The sequence below is a fragment of the Oryctolagus cuniculus genome, chromosome 4, assembly GCF_964237555.1.
Source record: "Oryctolagus cuniculus chromosome 4, mOryCun1.1, whole genome shotgun sequence".
Taxonomy (NCBI): domain Eukaryota; kingdom Metazoa; phylum Chordata; class Mammalia; order Lagomorpha; family Leporidae; genus Oryctolagus; species Oryctolagus cuniculus.
Genome location: NC_091435.1, coordinates 68,468,860 through 68,488,028, shown reverse-complemented (window position 1 = coordinate 68,488,028; position 19,169 = coordinate 68,468,860). Strand labels below are relative to the sequence as shown.

The 19,169-nt window shown below is 39.7% G+C and overlaps 1 protein-coding gene across 3 annotated transcripts in view; it reads left to right on the top strand.

The window, feature by feature from the left end:
- Positions 1–15,970, top strand: part of BTLA (B and T lymphocyte associated) — a 47,681-nt gene extending 31,711 nt beyond the window's left edge. For 2 of the 3 annotated variants that reach the window (XM_051819055.2, XM_070072106.1), the window contains 4 exons: positions 6,778–6,813; positions 8,196–8,339; positions 9,683–9,729; positions 13,798–15,970. In XM_051819055.2, coding sequence (XP_051675015.2) covers positions 6,778–6,813; positions 8,196–8,339; positions 9,683–9,729; positions 13,798–14,073 — 503 coding nt within the window. In that variant the 3' untranslated portion in view covers positions 14,074–15,970. The remainder of the gene's footprint in view (positions 1–6,777; positions 6,814–8,195; positions 8,340–9,682; positions 9,730–13,797) is intronic. The other variant, XM_051819056.2, reaches the window with a different exon arrangement.
- Positions 15,971–19,169: the final 3,199 nt, after the last annotated feature.

Sequence of the window (19,169 nt, the reverse complement as noted above, 5' to 3'; positions counted from 1 at the left end):
TTACTAGGGGTTCTATGAGCTTCCTGTACTAGGATGTCTCTGTCCTTCTCCAAACCCTGGAAGTCCTCTGCTAATATCTCACTAAAAAGGCCTTCTAATCCTTTCTCTCTCTCCATGCCTTCAGGAACTCCTAGAACTCGAATGTTGGGTTTTTTAATAGTATCCTGTAGATTCCCAACAATATGTTTTAGATTTCTAATTTCCTCTTCTTTTCTTTGTTTGACTGCATACTTTCCTGTGCTCTGTCTTCTAAGTCCAATATTCTCTCTTCTGTCTCATTGACTCTGTTTGTAAGGCTCTCTAATGTGTTTGTCATTTGATCTATTGAGTTCTTCATTTCATTTTGATTTCTCTTCACTATCACACTTTCCTGTTCTACTAGTTTCTGCGTTTCATTTTGATTCCTCCTTAAGATTTCATTTTCACCAGAGAGATTTTTCTATCCTGTCCAGTAAGGATTTCTGTAGTTCAAGAATTTGTTTTTGAAAACTTCTAAATGTTCTTATCATAAATGTTTTGAAATCCATATCTTGCATTGCTTCTATCTCATCATCCTCATAACCTTGGCTTGGGGTGTCTTGTTCATTTGGGGGTGTCATAATGTCTTCCTTGATCTTTTTCCCTTGGTTTCTGTGTTTGTTGCTTGGCATTGTGGAGATATTCTTTGGATTCTTCTTCCCTCGCTGTTGTGTTTTTTTTTCTTTTTATACTATGACTGTGTTAAGTGGACTTTCTGCTTTTGGAGGAGCCTTAGAGGCTTGAGGCTTGAGATGGATGTGGCCAGAGAGCTTTGCTTGGTTCTTCAGGGTTAAGGGTGTGCCAAAAGTAACACACTCATGTTAGGCGTGGTAAATCTCTTTGTCTGTCTTTCTTTCTTTCTTTCTTTCTTTCTTTCTTTCTTTCTTCCTATATATTTTTTGATTCAGGAGAGAAGTAATACCGCACAGCTGAGTGGAACCGAAGATAGTCAGCTTCTGATCTCTGCCTTCTGTGGGTATATCATTCATCTGCTTTTTTCCCAGGACCACACAAAGAATCTGTGCTGCCCTCAGTATGGGCTCAAATTCTCCTGCAGTCTCCCACCAGGTTGCCAAGGTTATTGAATTATAGTGTCTCTGGAGAGTACTCACGTAAATTCCATGAGTTCTCTTGCCCACCGTCTCTTTTTTCACCGCCTCAGTTCATTAGCTCCACCCTTTCACTAAGTCCGAACCTCCTGTTATTTCACCCCCGCCCCGAGCCAGGTTTTTCTGTTTGACTGGGGGTGGGCACAGCTCTCAGGTCGTGCACAGCTGTGAGGTCGCTTGTGCACCTAAGTCCTGCGATTTCATTTATAACATCAAAGAGAATACTTAGGGATAAATATGACTGGGAAGTTGCAAGGCTTGGACAATGAACAAAGAGCATAGGGGTGAAATAAATGAAAGAACGTATAAATGAATGAAATGTTGTCCCATGTTTATGAATTGATAGATTTAATATTGAAAAGATGTATTTTCCAGTATGATCTACAGATTTGGTGTAGTCCCCATCAAAATCTCAGTAGCCTTTTTTTGTCCCCCAGAAATGGATAAGGTGATCCTAAAATTCATGTAAAATTGCAAAAGATCAAGAGCAGCAAAACCAATTTTGTAAAAAGAAAAACTAAGTTGAGGGACTAACACTTCCCTATTTCAATATGTAATAAAAATTACAGTATGTAAAACAGTATAGTGCTGTCACATGGTTAGATGCAGAGCTCAGTGTAATATAATTAAGAGATCAGAATAAATTTGTACACTTATGGTCAATTGATTTTTGACAAGAGTGCCAAGATCACTTAATGGTAAATAATAGTCTCTTTAGTTAATGTTCCTTGGACAATTGTATGTACTCTTGTGAAAGAATAAATTTGGATCCATACCTTAAATCACATAGAGAAAAATCAAAATGGATCAGATATTTACATATAAAGCAAAAGTATAAAAATTACATTGATGTAAAACTAAATCTTCCTGAATTTGTATTTGGCAACAGTTTCTTAGGTATGATTATGAAAGCACACTTAACATTAAAAGAGATAAATAGGACTTCATGAAATTAAAACTTGTCTCCATCCAAGAACATTATGTAGTGAAAAGAACAGAATGTGGCCGGCGCCGCAGCTCACTAGGCTAATCCTCCGCCTAGCGGCGCCGGCACACCGGGTTCTAGTCCCAGTCAGGGCGCCGGATTCTGTCCCGGTTGCCCCTCTTCCAGGCCAGCCCTCTGCTGTGGCCAGGGAGTGCAGTGGAGGATGGCCCAGGTGCTTGGGCCCTGCACCCCATGGGAAACCAGGAAAAGCACCTGGCTCCTGGCTCCTGCCATCGGATCAGCGCGGTGCGCCGGCCGCAGCGCGCCAGCCGCGGCGGCCATTGGAGGGTGAACCAACGGCAAAGGAAGACCTTTCTCTCTGTCTCTCTCTCTCACTGTCCACTCTGCCTGTCAAAAAAAAAAAAAAAAAAAAAAAAAAAAAAAAAAAAGAAAAGAACAGAATGTGAAAAAATATTTTCAAATCATGTATCTACTACTAAGAAAATATAAGAACTCTTACAGTTCAAGTACAAATAGAAAAGCAACCTAATTTAAAAATTGAGGAAGGATGTGAATAAACATTTCATCAAAGAAGAAGTACAAATGACCAATAAGCACATGGAAAAAAATTCTCAATGCCATTAGTCATTAGGGAAGTGCAAATCAAAACCACAATGAGATACTATTACACACTTATTTGGACAACTGGGATATACGAACAAAACAGGGAAGAAGTCATTGTCCTTCAGGAGCCAGCACCTCCATGTCTGCAGCAGCTTGCCCTCTGCTCTGTCCTTGCTGCTACTCACTACCCTCTTGCCACTCACCACAGCTCCTCTGCACTGTGACCACAGCTTTTCCAAGATCTTTACCACCTTACCGCCAGCCATCACCACTGAAGCCTCTACTAATGCCAGCTCCTGGTGGGTCCATGTTGAGATGGGACACCTGGATCCCATCCTTGGAGTAACAGAAACCTACAAGAGGCACTCAAACAGCAAGGTGATAGTCTGAGAGCCGGAGTCTCTGGAATGATAGCAGAAAGCTCCCCAGCATATGGAAGGCAGAGGCCCAGATTGCTGGGAAAAAAAAATTGGACAAGGAATGCCAACCCATTGTGGCTTTGACTGAATTTGACAGTCCTTGGTGTTGAGAAGTGTTTGAGAAGTGGCTGGTTTGTCCCTGTGCAGACCATTTCTGGAACTGGGGCCTCAAGGATTGGAGACAGTTTTGTGTGAAATTTTCTAGTTTAGCTGACCACCTTGAGGAAACCACCCACCCATCTTCAGCAATGCTGGCAAGCATGCTATTGACACCATGACCTCATGACCTCACCACAGGGCTGGCCCCTTTACCTCAGCTTTGCCAAAAGGATTTACATGTGCAAGAAACCCATAGCAACAAACAAACTGTCAGTCATTGCCTACAACATTTCAGAAGCTTTAACTGAAGCACTTTATTATGCTAGGGGTTCCTTTGTGGGCCCAGCAGGAGAACAAGCACATATCTAGAGGTATTGGGAGAAGAGTGAGTTCTATTGTTAACAGCTGGCTGCATATTTGTCCTTCCCTGATATAGCCACATTATCACCAGGCCATATTGCAGAAACTAGGTTTCATGAAAACCAACAAGTCTGATACTAGTGCAGCAAGGAAAAGAAATTTTCTCTCATGTTTAAGAAATAGAGAAAGAAAGTTCTCTCTTCTTCTTTACCATGGTGGTTTTTTTTCTTTAGGCACAGGCATCTCTGTCTTGCTTAGATTTTTATCCCATTCTACATCTTGGTTCAATCAACTCCATCCTAACAGGATTTATTTCAGAATGAAGAGCAGAGGTGGTATTTGGCACAGCAGTTAGGGTGCTTGCACCCCATCCCAGATGTCTGAGTTTGAGTCCTGGTTCTGCTCCCAGTACCAGCTTCCTGCTAATGCACACCCAGCAGGTGGTGGCTCCAGTAGTTGGGTCCTTGCTATCCATGTGGGAGATCTGGATGGAGACCCCTGCTTCTGTGTATTTGGAGAGTGAACCAGCAAATGAGAGATCTCTCTCTTTCCGCCTTTCCAATAAGTAAAATAAAGTAAGTTTAAATTTCTTAAAAAAAAATAGCAAACTTTGCCAAACATTACATCCAGTATGATATTATTTGTACTATTAATATAAAAATTAGATGCTACTGAATAATTTATATAGTGAGTACTAATATAATGTATAGTAAAATTAAATTTAGTATCATTGAGTCCATCTCCCTTGGAAGAAAAACTTTATTGTGTAATCTAGTCTTTCTTTAAGGAAATCAGCTCACTTCTAATAAAAGGAAGAAATTAAGTCAGGGCCAGAGGCAAGTTAATAATTATTCAAGACACAAAATCTGCCACTAGTATTATTGTTTCTCTTCTGTCCCATATTTAACTCTTTCTGGCCACTAAACTTAGCTTACACTTTGCAAAGTGCGTGAAGTTCCTAGTTCTAGAGATCAAATCAGGGCTGACATTAGGATCAATAATCTGTCACTTTGTGGAGGAGAAGTCTGACTTCAGGACAGGGAGGCAGTGCTTCCTCTTGGGCCCTGTGCTCTAAGGGATTTTATTAGTGTCCAAGTGACTCAAAGAGTGTGAAGGATGAAGTGGTGGGAGAGAAAGTCTAAGAAGTAGAGAGGAGACACAATAGCCTGTACAGTTTGTTTGGGAGTCCTCTGCTTTCCTAGTTTCCTGCTTTCCTACCATCTACCTTTCTTATCACTCCTTTTCTTATCATTGTGTTAATAAATGCTCCAGATGCCCATTGGGAATTCTCCAGAACTTTGCTTTGGATTCCTACTCTTTTCTGTCAACACCCATCTATTCTGTGATGTGTCCCCTCCTATCTCTGAGGATCGTGGCTCTTCCTTGTGTTCTTTCCAAACGTCCCGATTCATTGTTTGAGTCTATTACTTGTCTTTAGTGTTTCCCCATTTTAGTTCATTCCAGCCAAAAATCTTCCTAATGCATTTAATGTGTCTGATACCTTTCTTTCATAACACTGCTCTTCTGTTGAGTCCCTTCAAGAGCATCCCTAGTGCTCACAATGTTGGTCTCACGCTTGGTAAGCAGTAAAGTTCCTCACAATTTGTCCCCACCTGACTTTCTGACTTGTTTCTGCATTGCATGCAGAAACCCTCAACTCCAGCCTAACCACCCGACTTGCTATTGCCTGTCTTCATCATGTCCCTTACTTTGCTGCCCTCCTGACTCGGAGGGCACTGTTCATCTGTCTCCACCCGTCAAGTTCTACCCACTTCTTTCAAGCCTGGCTCACATCCTGAGTTCACAAAGAAGCCCTCCAGGATCACCCTAGGGGAAGTATTTCCGTTTTCTAGCGGTTTTATGCCATTTAAAGTCTGTGTCTCTCTTTTATCACATTTATCCTTTTATTTTAGTCACCTGCGGAAATGACTTTTAAGTTCCCTGAAGGATTATCATGTACTAGAAGGCAGGAACTGTATTGTATTTCTTTGAGTTGCCTCCACTTCCTTAACAAAAGTCAAATAAATTACTTAGAAATTAGCTCTAACTTAATTTGGGTATAGACTTGAACTAATTGAAACTGGGTATGGATTTTTCTTTAGTAAAATGGTGAGAACAAAGATATCAGGAAAATTCTTTTTCCTTCTGAACCTCAGAATATTCAGTGAACTAAATATGAGGATAATTCAAATTTTTCATGAAAAAATAAAACTAAAAAGTGCATTTTGGTGCGAAAGATTTTTGAAATCTGTGCAAAACATTTTTATAATATGCATTTTCTATGAAAGTTTTGAAGAATAAAAATTTGGTTAATTTTTGTACCAAAATTAGCTTATCATTTAATTCCATTTTTGAAGTGCCTTCTTATGAGGTGAAGAGAAAAATATATTGTGGAATTAGGTTAAGGCTCATGCTTTTTATAAATAAATTTTATAAGTATGCTCAAAATATTTTATCTTCTCCTCTTGATGTATAATTCTAAAGGAAACTGAGAATTTTCTAATATTTGTAACTGACTCTCCTTTGCTATTCATGTTCAAGTTAAGAATTGGATCATGTAAGAACATGATGGAATGGGGACACAGGTGCTCTTGGGAAAACCATGTTCTCACAGAATGAAGATAAGTGCTTTCAAAAACATAGAGAACTTCTAGGGGAAAAAATGACAGAGCTAGAGAACATATGTTTGCCTGCAAGTCGTTTCTTCCCAATCTACCCTTGGTCAACCTCTGAGTAGGAGCACCACAAACATGGGATTATCCTTATCTATGTAGGAAAGGGAATGTAAAGTAAGAAGATAGGAAGTGAAAGGTATAATTTCATCTCAGAGAATGGCACCTGGAATATCCCTGAGAGCATCCTTTCCTTATGGCCCTCCACACTCACTTGGAACACCTGTTACTCCAGGTGCCAGTGTTAGCTTACAAGATGTGCCATAGCCTTATATTTCAGAAATTAGGAAGAGGGCATCATAGCAGAGAGAAGAAGGTTATGTTGTGTTTACAATGTCTTTATTTGATCCCACAAATAAGCCCAGCAATTTACTTTGTGTTCCATGGTCTGTAGGTGATGACCCATGAGTTATTCAAACTGACCTTGAGCTGAGTTACTAGTCTCTGTTAGTGTGCAAGTGCTGGAATCCTCTCCAAGACTAGTTCTGAGTATACACCTTCATTGTTTTCTCAACTAATTCCAATTTCTTTATCTTGTTTTTCTATTTCAGAAAAAATTCAAAATAATTCACAACCCCCTCTAATGAGTAAGTACCGAACTAACCAAAAAAAAAAAAAATTAAGGAAACTGTTAGAAGCTGGATCATTTCAATGAATGGATTCATTTGTATTAGATTATCTATTGTGGGAACCATAGTGCCCACTGCTATCCCAACCCCTCCCCCAAACAGCTAAGTCTCCCACTCTTGGCAAAGATCTGACTGCTCACTCAACCCAAACAGCAGCTGCAGCACAAACAATAAGGTATTTGTTACGACTGTGAGTTACCAAACCACTTAACATCCGGCTTCAGTTGCCCAGATCGTTGTGACCTAGGCACACACAATATAACCGTATGCTACTCCAGCATTTTTTCATACTGTGTTAATAGCAACCCGAATAAAAAAAATACATCCTACACCATGAACCATAACATGTGTATGAAATAATGTTCCACTAAGTCACATTTGCCTCAAAACAGAGTTTCTGATTTAACATTTTAGGCCTGCTCGTTCTTTGTTGTGGCAAGGCAGGCGATGTGTCCTTCGTAATGTAGGATGTTTAGCACAACTGCAGCCTCTACTCATCAGATGCTGGTCCCCTCCTCCCACCTTATGTCGATCAGAAATGTTTCCTGATAGTGCCACATGTTCCCTCGGGAGTAAAACTGTCCCGTTTGAGAACCACACCGCTGGTGCATGTGTGAGGCATTCTGATATTTTCCATTCTGTGCTGTTTTATTTTTAGAAAATACTATTTGTGCTCTACTGAACGATTTTCCAACCTATTAATATGTTACAACCAACTGTAGGCAAACTGGGTCTTAATGTTTGTTAATACTGATAAGTAGTCATGAGCATCAGCTGTCTGCCAAGCAAAGCTGTTTGGAGACACATAAGGTGTTTGTTGTTTGGAGATATGATGGGTTCAGAAAGGGGTGTTGTGTTGAAGGAACATGAATTTAGTGTCAGAATCATATTGACTTGAGTACCAATTGCTACTTACTAGCTGTCTGACTTTGGGTAATTCTTGGAACAATAACCCTCTTCTCCAATCATGGAGCTGGCTGAAGCTAAGAGTGTTTCTAATTTTCTTATGTGATGAGTATGAGCATTTAATGAAATGCTGTACCTGGAAGGCCTCTGAGAAGTGTTTTCTGAGAGCCATGATGGAGATTTGTTCTCTGCAAGATGAACTCTGGCATCATACAGGATTTTTTGGCAAATATAAATTATTGCTGAGCCACATATGCTGAGGAGCGAAGCAAGAGGTCATTGAGGGCATTACTGCCTGGGATTCTTAGGGGATATGTCTGGGAAGGAAAGGCCTCAAAATGCCTCCCTTCGAATTCTGACTGTGCAGAGGGCTACTGATGCTCCGGAGAGATCTCAGATTTCCTAAGTGTCTTCAGCATTGACTAACTTTCCAGATGCAACGGGTGTTTCAGGACCACCCTCCAAGGAAGAGATGGCAGACTCACCGTGGCTCCTTTACGGGTTGCTGGCTTCAGGAGGATTGCCCCTGCTCCTTATCACCTGCTTCTGCCTCCTATGCTGCCTGAGAGGGCACCCAGGTGGGGTCCATTCTCCCTTTGCCTCTCTGTACCACACACTTGGGGCTCTTATTCCTGGGGCTGATGGAGTTGTAGGTGTTTCCTGCTGTTTTCATTCTGGGTCTTCTGTGATAAACTAAGGATAATGATTTCCTGGATCTTAATGGCTGTTAACATTGATCAATGGTGATGGGCATCAGCTGCCTGCCAGGCAAAGCTATGTGGAAAGGAATAAGGTGTTTGGTGTTTGGAGATACCAATGAGTGATGAGTTAAGAAAGGGGTATTGTGTTAAAAGAACATGAATTAGTGTCAGGAACATATTGACTAGAGTTCCACACTACTGCCAAAAAGTCACATGGATTAACTTGGGCTGGCTCCACTTGTGACAGGGCATGCCCACCACAGTACAGGCTCCAGCCTAGGGCCGTGCCTAGGAGGGTCCAGTGGCTGGGACTTTTTCATCCCATTTGTATCTAACTTAGGTTTGTCTGAGAAAGAGCTCTTTTAAACTTTAGCTGGCTGACAGGGAGGTTGAAATAATCTCTCAGATAAACATGTCTAACTTGAATTTTGTCTTATCCTCTTTTTCCAAGCTATACCACATGACTCCAGGCACACACCCTTATCTAAATAAAGAACCAAAGTCCTCAAAGAGAATTCATGTGTGTGTGTGCTTTGTCACCATCAGAAACATGTTCCACTGAGCCCTCACTTAACCAAAATGTATTTGAAAAATGTGGGTTTGGCTATGATGGGAGAAGTGTCATATTTTGAAAACAATTCTTTCTGTTTTTGAAAATTTCCATCAGTGTCACAACCAAACACTTAAAAAAACTAAGAGAAGAATGAAGAGGTATTTCTGATCTAGTTCTGATCTGAAGCACCACAGCTTTCTCGTTCGCCCTCTCCTCCTCCTCTCATGACTTTTTCCACAGCAGCCACAGTGTAGCTATGGAATCAGCTAGAGAAACCCTTGCTCTGCTGCCACAAGGGAAAACTTGGTCTGAACAAAAACACTTGCAGCGTTGCAGAGTGAGCACTAACCCAGCACCTCCTCAAAATTCTGAGAAATGCTCTGGAAACAGCAATCCTGCTTCCGCACCTGTGTGGCTCTTCTCCGGGGCGGGGGGGGGGGGGGGGGCAGCTGATTCTTTATGTTTCATGAGGTTGCTGGAACCTCTCAGAACTCTGTCATTTCCTAGTGGGGGAAATGGGCAGTGTAAATTCTCACAAAATGGGCATGGTAGCCAAAGGAAATAAATACATCAAAATAATGACAACGGAATGGGCCTGGGTGGGAAGGTCAGTCACCTGGGCTTTCCTGAGTCTTGGTGGATGCTTATTATTCTTTTCCTCTTCCAGGGAAACAAAAGAAGCCTTTTGATGCTGCAGGAAGAGAAATTAACCTGGTATGTTTGATATGTCTGGCAGAACAAATGTACTTTGTGTTATTCTAGGTTCTCATTCATTCATTTGACACATCTATAGAACACCATGTGCCTCTGAGTAATATATAAAATGTTTGTTTTACATTCACTCCAGCTTGCAACAAAGGCTCTTCAGGGTGAATAGTTCTCACAATCAGACTTTCTTTGGAAGGGCATAGGACACAGTCAAGATTCAAAATAGAAAAATTGGAGACTGAAACCCTGAACCTTGGCTCTGCTCTTGCCTGTTATGCAACTTGAGGCTATCCTTTTATTTTCACAAAAACATTTTGAAGTCTTTCTGGAAGACAATACTGTCTGGAAGACAATAAAGAATGAACACATCAATAAACTCCTAAAATGACTAGATTTCTTTATAAACCATACAGCAGATAGAAGCATCTTCCCAGGCTTAGTTACTAAGCACAAGTCCTTGATGATGTGTGTGGGCTCCTGGAGGAAGAGACCACTTGGACAAAGCAAAGGGCAATTTGGAGACATTTTTTTCTAAAAGATTGGGAATGTAAATTTAAATTCAGTGTTATATAGATATTGGAATGGAAAAACCATGCAAGATGAGGCAATATGTTTATGAGAAAACTGTTTTGAAATCCTTTAATTAGCAAACAGTCATAGATGAGGTAGAGTTTGACTTGCAAGTGTGTGTTTCAGTAAAGAAGAGTGGCAATGAAGAGGTCATAACCCTCTTGAAATTTCCGAAAAACCAAGTATATTTTTGGCAGATAGAGTCAATAATTCTCTATGTACGTGATGTTAGTAGTGTTCACCACTCCTTACTGAGCTTCCTAGTTTTAAACCAAAGCACATACATTCAACTTACCAGATTTTATTAAGCTTTTAGAAAGTATCACTGTGTCGAGTACTAAGGCTTTGTTTTATCAAATAGGAAAATTTTCTTAAATGTTATTTTCTTTTTCCCTAAGTGAATGATAACAAAAACTGCATTTTATCACAATCAGGGCTGAGAGCTGTGAAGCTATTGAAAACAATAATCCAAGTAATTTTTTGTGTGTTTGTAGTTCTGTTTCTTTCTGTGTAAGCTGGGAAAATTATTACTTGAAGTTGAATTCAAAAGGTTTTTTTCTCTGTATGTGTAATTATTTAGGAAGTTTGATTTCAGGTGTTACTGTATTTCAGAGGAATTTGAGATTTTTGCTTTATTTCAGTTATCTAGCACTTCAGAAAACAATCAGAGAGTTGCCAAATGCAGCCCTTGGTACTAACCATTAAGAAAGAACTTGTATGGGAATTAGTGGAAAAAATCCAAAATAGAGAAAGGAATTGGTGAAAACACAGGTACCTATAAAAGCTGAAGCTGTAATCTTTCCAAAAATGGCCCTTTGAGCATCTAAAATTATTTGTATTTGGAAAACAACTGAATCTTATACTTGAAAAGGTGAATTTTATGGCATGGGAATTATATGTCAATATATCTGTTAGCAATTCAAAACAACACATATTTATTATCTCACAGTAGTCGGTAGTGTAGATATGGCTTAACTAGGGCCTCTGTTCTGGGTCTCACAAGACTGACAATCAAGTTGTCAGGCAGGCTGCGTTCTCATCTAGAGTTTTTGTCCTCATCCAAGTTCATCTATTTGCTGGCAGACTCTACTTCCTTGCAGCTATAGAACTTCATTCTCATCCGTACTCTGTTCTTCATTGGATGTCAGTCAGGGGCCACTGTCTACGCACCTTCTGTGGCTACCTGACTCTCTGATGGTCACTTTAACAACCACATAGCTTGCTTCAAGGCTACCAACAGAATCTCTAGCTCCATTCTTCTAGGACAGAGACATAAATCATAGAACCAATTCAAAAGATTTATTTTCCTGTGGATACTCCCTATCAGCCTCTCCACAATGTAGTGGCTGGAAACAATTCACAGGTTTTTCCCGCACTAGCACTCAGGGAAGAAGATAATAGGAAGGGTGTGACTCACTGGGGGTCATTCATTAAGGTGTGTCCAGATGCATAGCAACTTACCCTTTGAATAGAACTAAAATGGGACAACTCACCTTTCTACTGGAAGTCAAAGTAAACAGGAAAATATTGGTGACTCTTAAAGGTTATAAGGTTAAACTTTTTAGAAAGTGCTTTGTGGGGCCAGCTTTGTGGCCTAGTGAGTAAGGCTGCTGCCTGCTACACCTACATCCCATATGGATGCTGGGAAAAGCAGCAGAAGATGGCCCAAGTGTTTGGGCCCCTGCCACCCCTGTGAGAGATCTCAATGAAGCTACTGGCTCCTGGCTTTGTGACCATCTGGGGCATCTCTGTCTGTCTCTCTCTGCCTCTCTGTAACTCTTTCAAGTAAAGAAATAAATCTCTTTTTAAAAAGTGTTTTGTCCATTGTAAAGGGCCATGGGAATGGAAGGTAGGATTGATGCTTCTGCCCACATCATAGGGCACCAGCGTTGGAGCACCCATGGCTTTGATGGGGCATCACTGAAGAGGTTCACCTGTAGAACACCAGGTTTTCTTTTCCTCCATTCATGCTAACAAAATTTTTCAGGGAAATAATCATATTTTGGGAGGAGATACAGGTAATTGAATTGACAGACTTACACAGGTAGAAAAATAGAACAGGGACCCTACTGATATGTTGAATTTTTATGGCTGTTTTCCAGTCACTGGAAACTCCCCTTCAGTGCCCACCCACTGACTTTAACCAGGCTCCTTCTAGTGGGGATGGAATACTTTCCATCTTAGCCAAGAAATCTTTGTTGTTTTCTTCTTTTCAAGATGTATTTATTTATTTGAAAGGCAGAGTTACAGAGAGAGGGAGAGACAGAGAGGTCTTCCATCCACTGGTTCACTCCCCAGATGGCCACAATGGTCAGGGTGGTGCCAGGCCAAAACCAGAAGCCAGGAGTTTCTTCCAGGCCTCACATGTAGTTTCAGGGCCCCAAGCATTTGAGCCATCTTCCACTGCTTTCCCAGAAGCATTAGCAGGGAGTTGGATTGGAAATGGAGCAGCAGAGACATGAACTGGCGCCCATATGAGATGCTGGCATTACAAGGTGGTGGCTTTACCAACTATGCCACAGCGCTGGCCCTAAATCTTTGCCTCTTTCAATAATCAGTCTTAGTGATATTTTTGGGCAGCCATCTCGTAAGAGGGAAGCAGTGCATCAGCAGTTATTATCTAGTTTCTCCACATAGCATCAGAAATGCTTTAATGACAGAACTGTGCTAAACAGATGTAATGAGTATCCTACTACACACAGCCCATTGTGGATGACAAAGTACCACATAAGGTAGATAGACTATGTACCTTATCACATAAGGGTAGATAGACTAAGACTATGTACCTGATACCTTAAAGGAGTTAGGCCAATCTTCACAAACATACTTGGACTGACAAAATTGGATTAAAACAATGAAAGTAACAACCCTTAGCTTCAACACCATATCTTCATTTTTACCAGGTAGATTTTTTGTGTGTAATTAGGAGTGCCTAACAAATAGCTGACATGAGTTAGAAAACATTAGGACTCATTTTGGTTTTAGTGTTCATAAACACACCTCTTACTCTGAGGTTCTAAGTTACTTGGCTTTGTTGGAAAGTATAAGAATTTTCTTGTGTTATAAAATAACAACTAAGCTTGGCCTCACCACAGCTGACTTGTGTTCCAATTCCAGGCCTCTTGTTACTGGAATGACTCATTACATTTCTTCTTTCTGCCAATTTAGTAAGGCTCCATAGGAAAAACGCTGCTTTACCCTCATTTTATTCTAAACTTCCCATTAATTTGAGCTGTGCTTTTCATCTTGAAAGGGGATTGAAAAATGTTCTGTTACGTCAAAAGTGACCCGTAAGAAAGTGCAAGATAACTATTTAGGAGGACCATAGTGTTTTTTCCTTTAGTGTTCTCCCCAAAAATGTAGATTTCTGCAGAGTATGTAAAGGACAGCAGATTCTCTTTGTCCGTGTGCACAACTACATTAGCCTTTCGCTCATAGTTTGCTGATGGATATGCTTCAACATATCCTCGGGTGGTTCTGAAGGCCATCTTTTTTCTCTTGCAGGTTGACGTTCCCCAGCTCGTCAGGAGTGAGCAAGCTGATGTGGGCACCAGGAAAAATTCTCAAACACTGCCACCAGAAACTGGAATTTATGATAATGACCCCTGGTTTAAAATGCAGGAAGGGTCTGAGGTTTATTCTAACCCGTACCTGGAGGAAACCAAACAGGGTATTGTTTATGCTTCCCTGAACCATGCCATCATTGGAATGAACCCAAGACAGGCAAAAAATGAGAAAGAAGAACCTACAGAATATGCATCCATATGTGTGAGGAGTTGAGTCTAGTTCTGACCCTAAGCAGTGGTCAGTAAATGGTTAGCATGTCAACCATTGCTAACCAATGGTTAGCGCATCAATGCCATTGCCAGGACCGAAAAGAATGTCAAATAACATCTCTCAACTTGGCAGTTTTCACTTTAAGAAGGTACATGTTGGTTCTTGGAAAAATAATTGAAACCTTTTATGGTATGGGCTTGAATAATAAAGTCTTCTTTGGGAAACTGAGCACCAACATGAGCAGCAGAAGGGCTGGACACTTAAATTTAGCTACATTTTGCCCAATGTGCAAACTCAATCTTTCCTTCAGCACTGAGAGACATATTGCCAAGAGAGATTTAATGTTATTGGCATCGGTTCACTATACACTCTTGAAGAAGAATATCCCAATTAGACTAATCACAAGTACTGTAATAATCATACTTTTGCAGCCACTCTTCCATGATAAGAAATTTCTGTGTGTCAACCTAAGACTGATGTCTCTCAAATATAATGGAGAAATCATTTTGGACTTGACATAAGAAAAAAATGGGTGCAGCAAAGATGTAGAATATTCCAACTGGATATGAGGTAAATGTTTTCTGTACTCAGCAAATAAATGTTTATATCTGCCCAGTTAGGTTGCTCAGCGAATATGAATATTAATAGAGCAATCAGTGCATGTGCATTTGTGAGCAAAGTGGTAGCTCAGTGCTTGGGTCACATAGACTAATGCATATGAAAGTGACTTGATGCTGCTGAGTTAACATACTGTGGACATCTGAATAAACTTAAAAATCAGTGAAAATAGGTGTCGCTAGGCATGTGCAGATTGAAACCTGCATCATGGTTGGCCTGATAGCAAATTAAAATCACAGTTAATGGAATGAAGAAGAGTTCAGAATATTTCATCAATCAACAGGGATCAACATGCTTTCATTCATATCTCTACCTTGCTGTTTTTCTTATGAGGGAATTCAGAGCAAATCATACCTTGTGAAATATTACAGTTTGATAATTTTTAAATTCTGAGATTGCAGCCACTCTAAGAGCAAAATAAGAGATGGTTTCAGATTTTCTGAATTTTCAGAGTACTTGAGTCTGATTATTTCAAAAATAGCCTATGACTTTATTGACCAAATAGAGGCCAGAGTTTTCAGGTGCTGCTACTAAATAATAGAGTAGTCCTAAAACAAAGTGGTTAGCCAAAGTTGGGATTCATTTGAACAAATACATGAGCTGCTGAATCAATGAATGTGTGTGTGTGTGTGTGTGTGTGTTAGTGCATACAGGGGTAAGTGACCTATAGAAATTGCACAAGAGAAACTGATCAAATTGCTCTTACATTTTCAGTTTGCTTATGAAGCTTAAAATGCTAGATCATGGATCATTAAAGAAAATGTATGAAATCATGGGAATGGGAGTATGATATACACACAAAAGAGGCAAAACTGAGGCTTTTCTTATGTAATGCTGGCATTAACGTGCAGTTACTAAGATTGGGGTGGAAGAGGCAGTTTCTGAGTCAATGTTATCTAGCCAGTATGATAACATTACACTTAAGATTTAAGCAAATTCTAGATGGATTCTTTTAGCCAAGCAGTATTTGTGGACAAATTATGTAAAAAAGAGAAGAATTGCTTGTCCAATTCTTAAAAATAGAAACAGGAAGTATGGTGAGGTTACATTTTGGTCTTCTCTTATCAGATAAACACACAAAGTTGAGCAGTTCCTTCCTAAATCTCTCCCACTTAAAAAAAACAAAATATTTCTGTCTATGTTGCTTAGAATGTTCTTAGGGTGACTTACAGTAAAGATGTTATTGATTTCACTTTTCTAAATGTCTTATACTTGTATCATGCTTGTCAAAGTAACAAATTATTTATGCCTTATTTCCTTCAATAAATCTATTTTGATATTATTTCCATGACTTATTTCATTGATTTACCGATGCTTTGAGAAACAGAATATACAGACAATTTAATGATTTTTGATGAAATTTAAGCTTGCTGGTGGTTCCCAATAAGAAGGTAAAATGATTAAGATTTATTTGAAATTGACTGGATATTTGATTTTGTGACAAAACATGTATGGATGTAAGATAGAAGTGATTCTCAAATCTTGCAGTATACAAGACAACCTGGAGAACTGGCTAAACTGTAGCTTACTAACTTCCAGAGCTGAGAAATTCTGATTCTGGAGACCTAGAATAGGGCTCTATAATCTTTTCCTTTAGAATACACCCTGGGTGATTTTGACATGTTTCTCAGTGCATACAACTTTAGAGGTCCAGAAGTAGAGGTGAGATTTGATAGAAGTCATTTCTTTGATCAGTGTTGTGCACCAACCGGGACCATCTAGTCCTCAAAATGGATTTTCTGGCTTGGTCATATCTTACATGCATATTTGTACATATATATATATATATATATATGTAGTTTTAGAGTCAGCAAAGCAAAACAGAAGGCAAGATTTCTTAAATGTCCTCTTTCCCTAAACATGCACAGATACCACCATCAGCAGCATGCTGCATGAACTACAATCAAACTGATACTGACAAGTCACTGTTAACCCAAGTCCATAGCTTACTCTTGATGTTTTAGTTCTTTAGGTTTTGGCTTGTAGAATGACATGTGTCCACAATTGTACTGATATACAGATAGTTTTTCTACCTTCAAAATCCTCTGTGCTGTGACCAGCATTGTGGTATAGCACATTAAGCCACTGCCTGTGATGCTGACATCCCATATGGGTGCCAATTCGAGTCCTGGCAACCCTATTTCCACTCCATCCTCCTGTTGATGTGCCTGCAAAAGCAGCGGAAGATGGCCCAAGTCCTTGGGCCCCTGCACCCATGGGGGAGACCTGGAAGAAGCTCCTGGCTCCTTTCTGGCTTCAGCCTGGCCCAGGGCTGGCTGGTGAGGCAATTTGGGGAATGTACCAGGAGTTGGAAGATCTCTCTTTCTCTCTCCCTCTCTCTTTGTAACTCTGTTTTTCAAATAAATAAATAAAATCTTTTTTTAAAAAAAAATCCTTTGTGCTCCATCTATTCATCCCTCCCTTCCCTCTAAACCCTGGGAACTACTACTGAAGTGTGTATTATATCCTTACTTTTTTTTTTTTTTTTAAAGAATGCCATGTAGTTGGAATCATACCCTGTATTGCCTTTTCAGATCGGCTTCTTCCTTTTGGTAATATACATTTAAGTTTCTTCTATGTCTTCTCATGACTCTTTTTAGCACTAAATAATATTCCATGGTATAGATGTGCCACAGTTTATTTATCTGAAGTACACCTTGTTTGCTTCTGCATTTTGGCTATTACGAATGAGAGTGCTATAAACATTTATGCTCAGGTTTTTGTGTAGACTTAATTTTCTATCTCATTTGGGTAAACATCATAGAGGATGGTTATGTGTAAGAGTATGATTAGTTTTGTAAGAAATCGGCAAATTGTCTTACATTGTGACTGTACCATTTTGTTCTTACCAGCAAAGGAAATTCATGTTGTTTTTGTGCTTGCCAGCATTTGGTGTTGTTCATATTTCAGAATTTTGCCAGTCAGAGCTCTGTAGCAATATCTCATTATTTTAATTTGCAATTCCCTGATAATATATGATGTTCATCATCTTATCATGTACTTATTTGCCATCTGTGTGTCTTCCCTAGTGAGGCACTCGTTCAGATTTTTGTTGATTTTTAAACTGAGCTATTCATTTCCTTGTTGAATTTTATGTGTTCTTAGTATAGTTTGGATAATAACAGTATTTTATCAAATATGCCTTTTGCAAATATTTCCTCCTAGTTTATGATAGTTTCTTCATCCTTATGGTAATCACACTACTTACTTGATATTGCTGCCATATTAGCCTGTGGACTTCTTACAGGCAAGAATTATGTCACTTCCTCTTTAGTTTCGTAGCCCAGTACTTGGTAAGTATTAGAGTTAAATGATATTGAATGAATCAATTATTGTTTGTGAAGTTGGTCCAATACCTTTGCTACTTAAAGGCTAGCTCTCAAATCCTCACATGGGATTACCTTGGGAGCTTGTTAGTGATGTCGAATCTCAGGCTTCACATTGTAAATAAGAACCTACATTTTAGCAAGATGATTTGTGTGTACTTTCATGCGTGTGAATCTTGTGATCCACTTAGCTGTTATGAACCTATCACTCCCCACCCCGAGTCAGGTGCGATAGGAGGCCAATTCACATTTATAGGACACACTATTTTAGGAACTAACAGGAAGGGCCTCACCACCCAACCCAGAAAGTAAAAATGGCATGTAAGAAAATGAAATATTTTATAGAATAAAAGTTGGTTCTGAACTTGAGAACACGGGAACTGAAAGTTCTGTGCAATAAATGAGCTTACAGGTTCAAAAGCAAGTTCTAGAGGTTGATCTTCAAAATTAGACCCTACTCTGAAGTCATTCCATCTGCAAACAACATAACTTCCTGTTAGTACCAACTAGTTTGCAAGATTCTGAGATTACATGATTGAGGATAATTCCATTCCTGCCTAATACCATGAAAAATATAGATGAAATAGAAACTAAACAAAGCAGCCTGGTGTTGTGGTACCCCAGATTAAGCCTCCACCTCTGATGCCACATCCCCTATCACAGCACTGGTTCATGTCCTAGTTGCTCCATTTCCTATCCAGCTCCCTGCTAATGTGCTTTGGGAAAGCAGCAGAAGATGGCCCAAGTGTTTGGGTCCCTGCCACCCACATAGGAGATCACGATGGAGTTTCAGGCTCCTAATGTGAAATAGCCCCAGCTGTGTGTCCATTTTGGAGTGAACCAGCAGATGGAAGATCTCTCCTCCTTTCTCTCACTCTGCCTTTCAAATAAATACACAAATATTTAAAAAATGTTTATATACCAATGTTTAAACTCTGTCATGGAGATAGGTGTCAAGTGTTTTGAAAACACCACAGAACTTGTAAAGTTCCTTGAGTCTAAAGACCATTTCTCACTTGCTTTAGTATAATCTACGTTCTTGAGGAACTTTTTGGAGGGGACCCTAAGTGATCAAACTTTTCTGTGTCTATAGGTTTTTATTAAATTGAGAAACAAGGGAGTAATATTGTGGAAAATATTAATGGTCAAGATAGA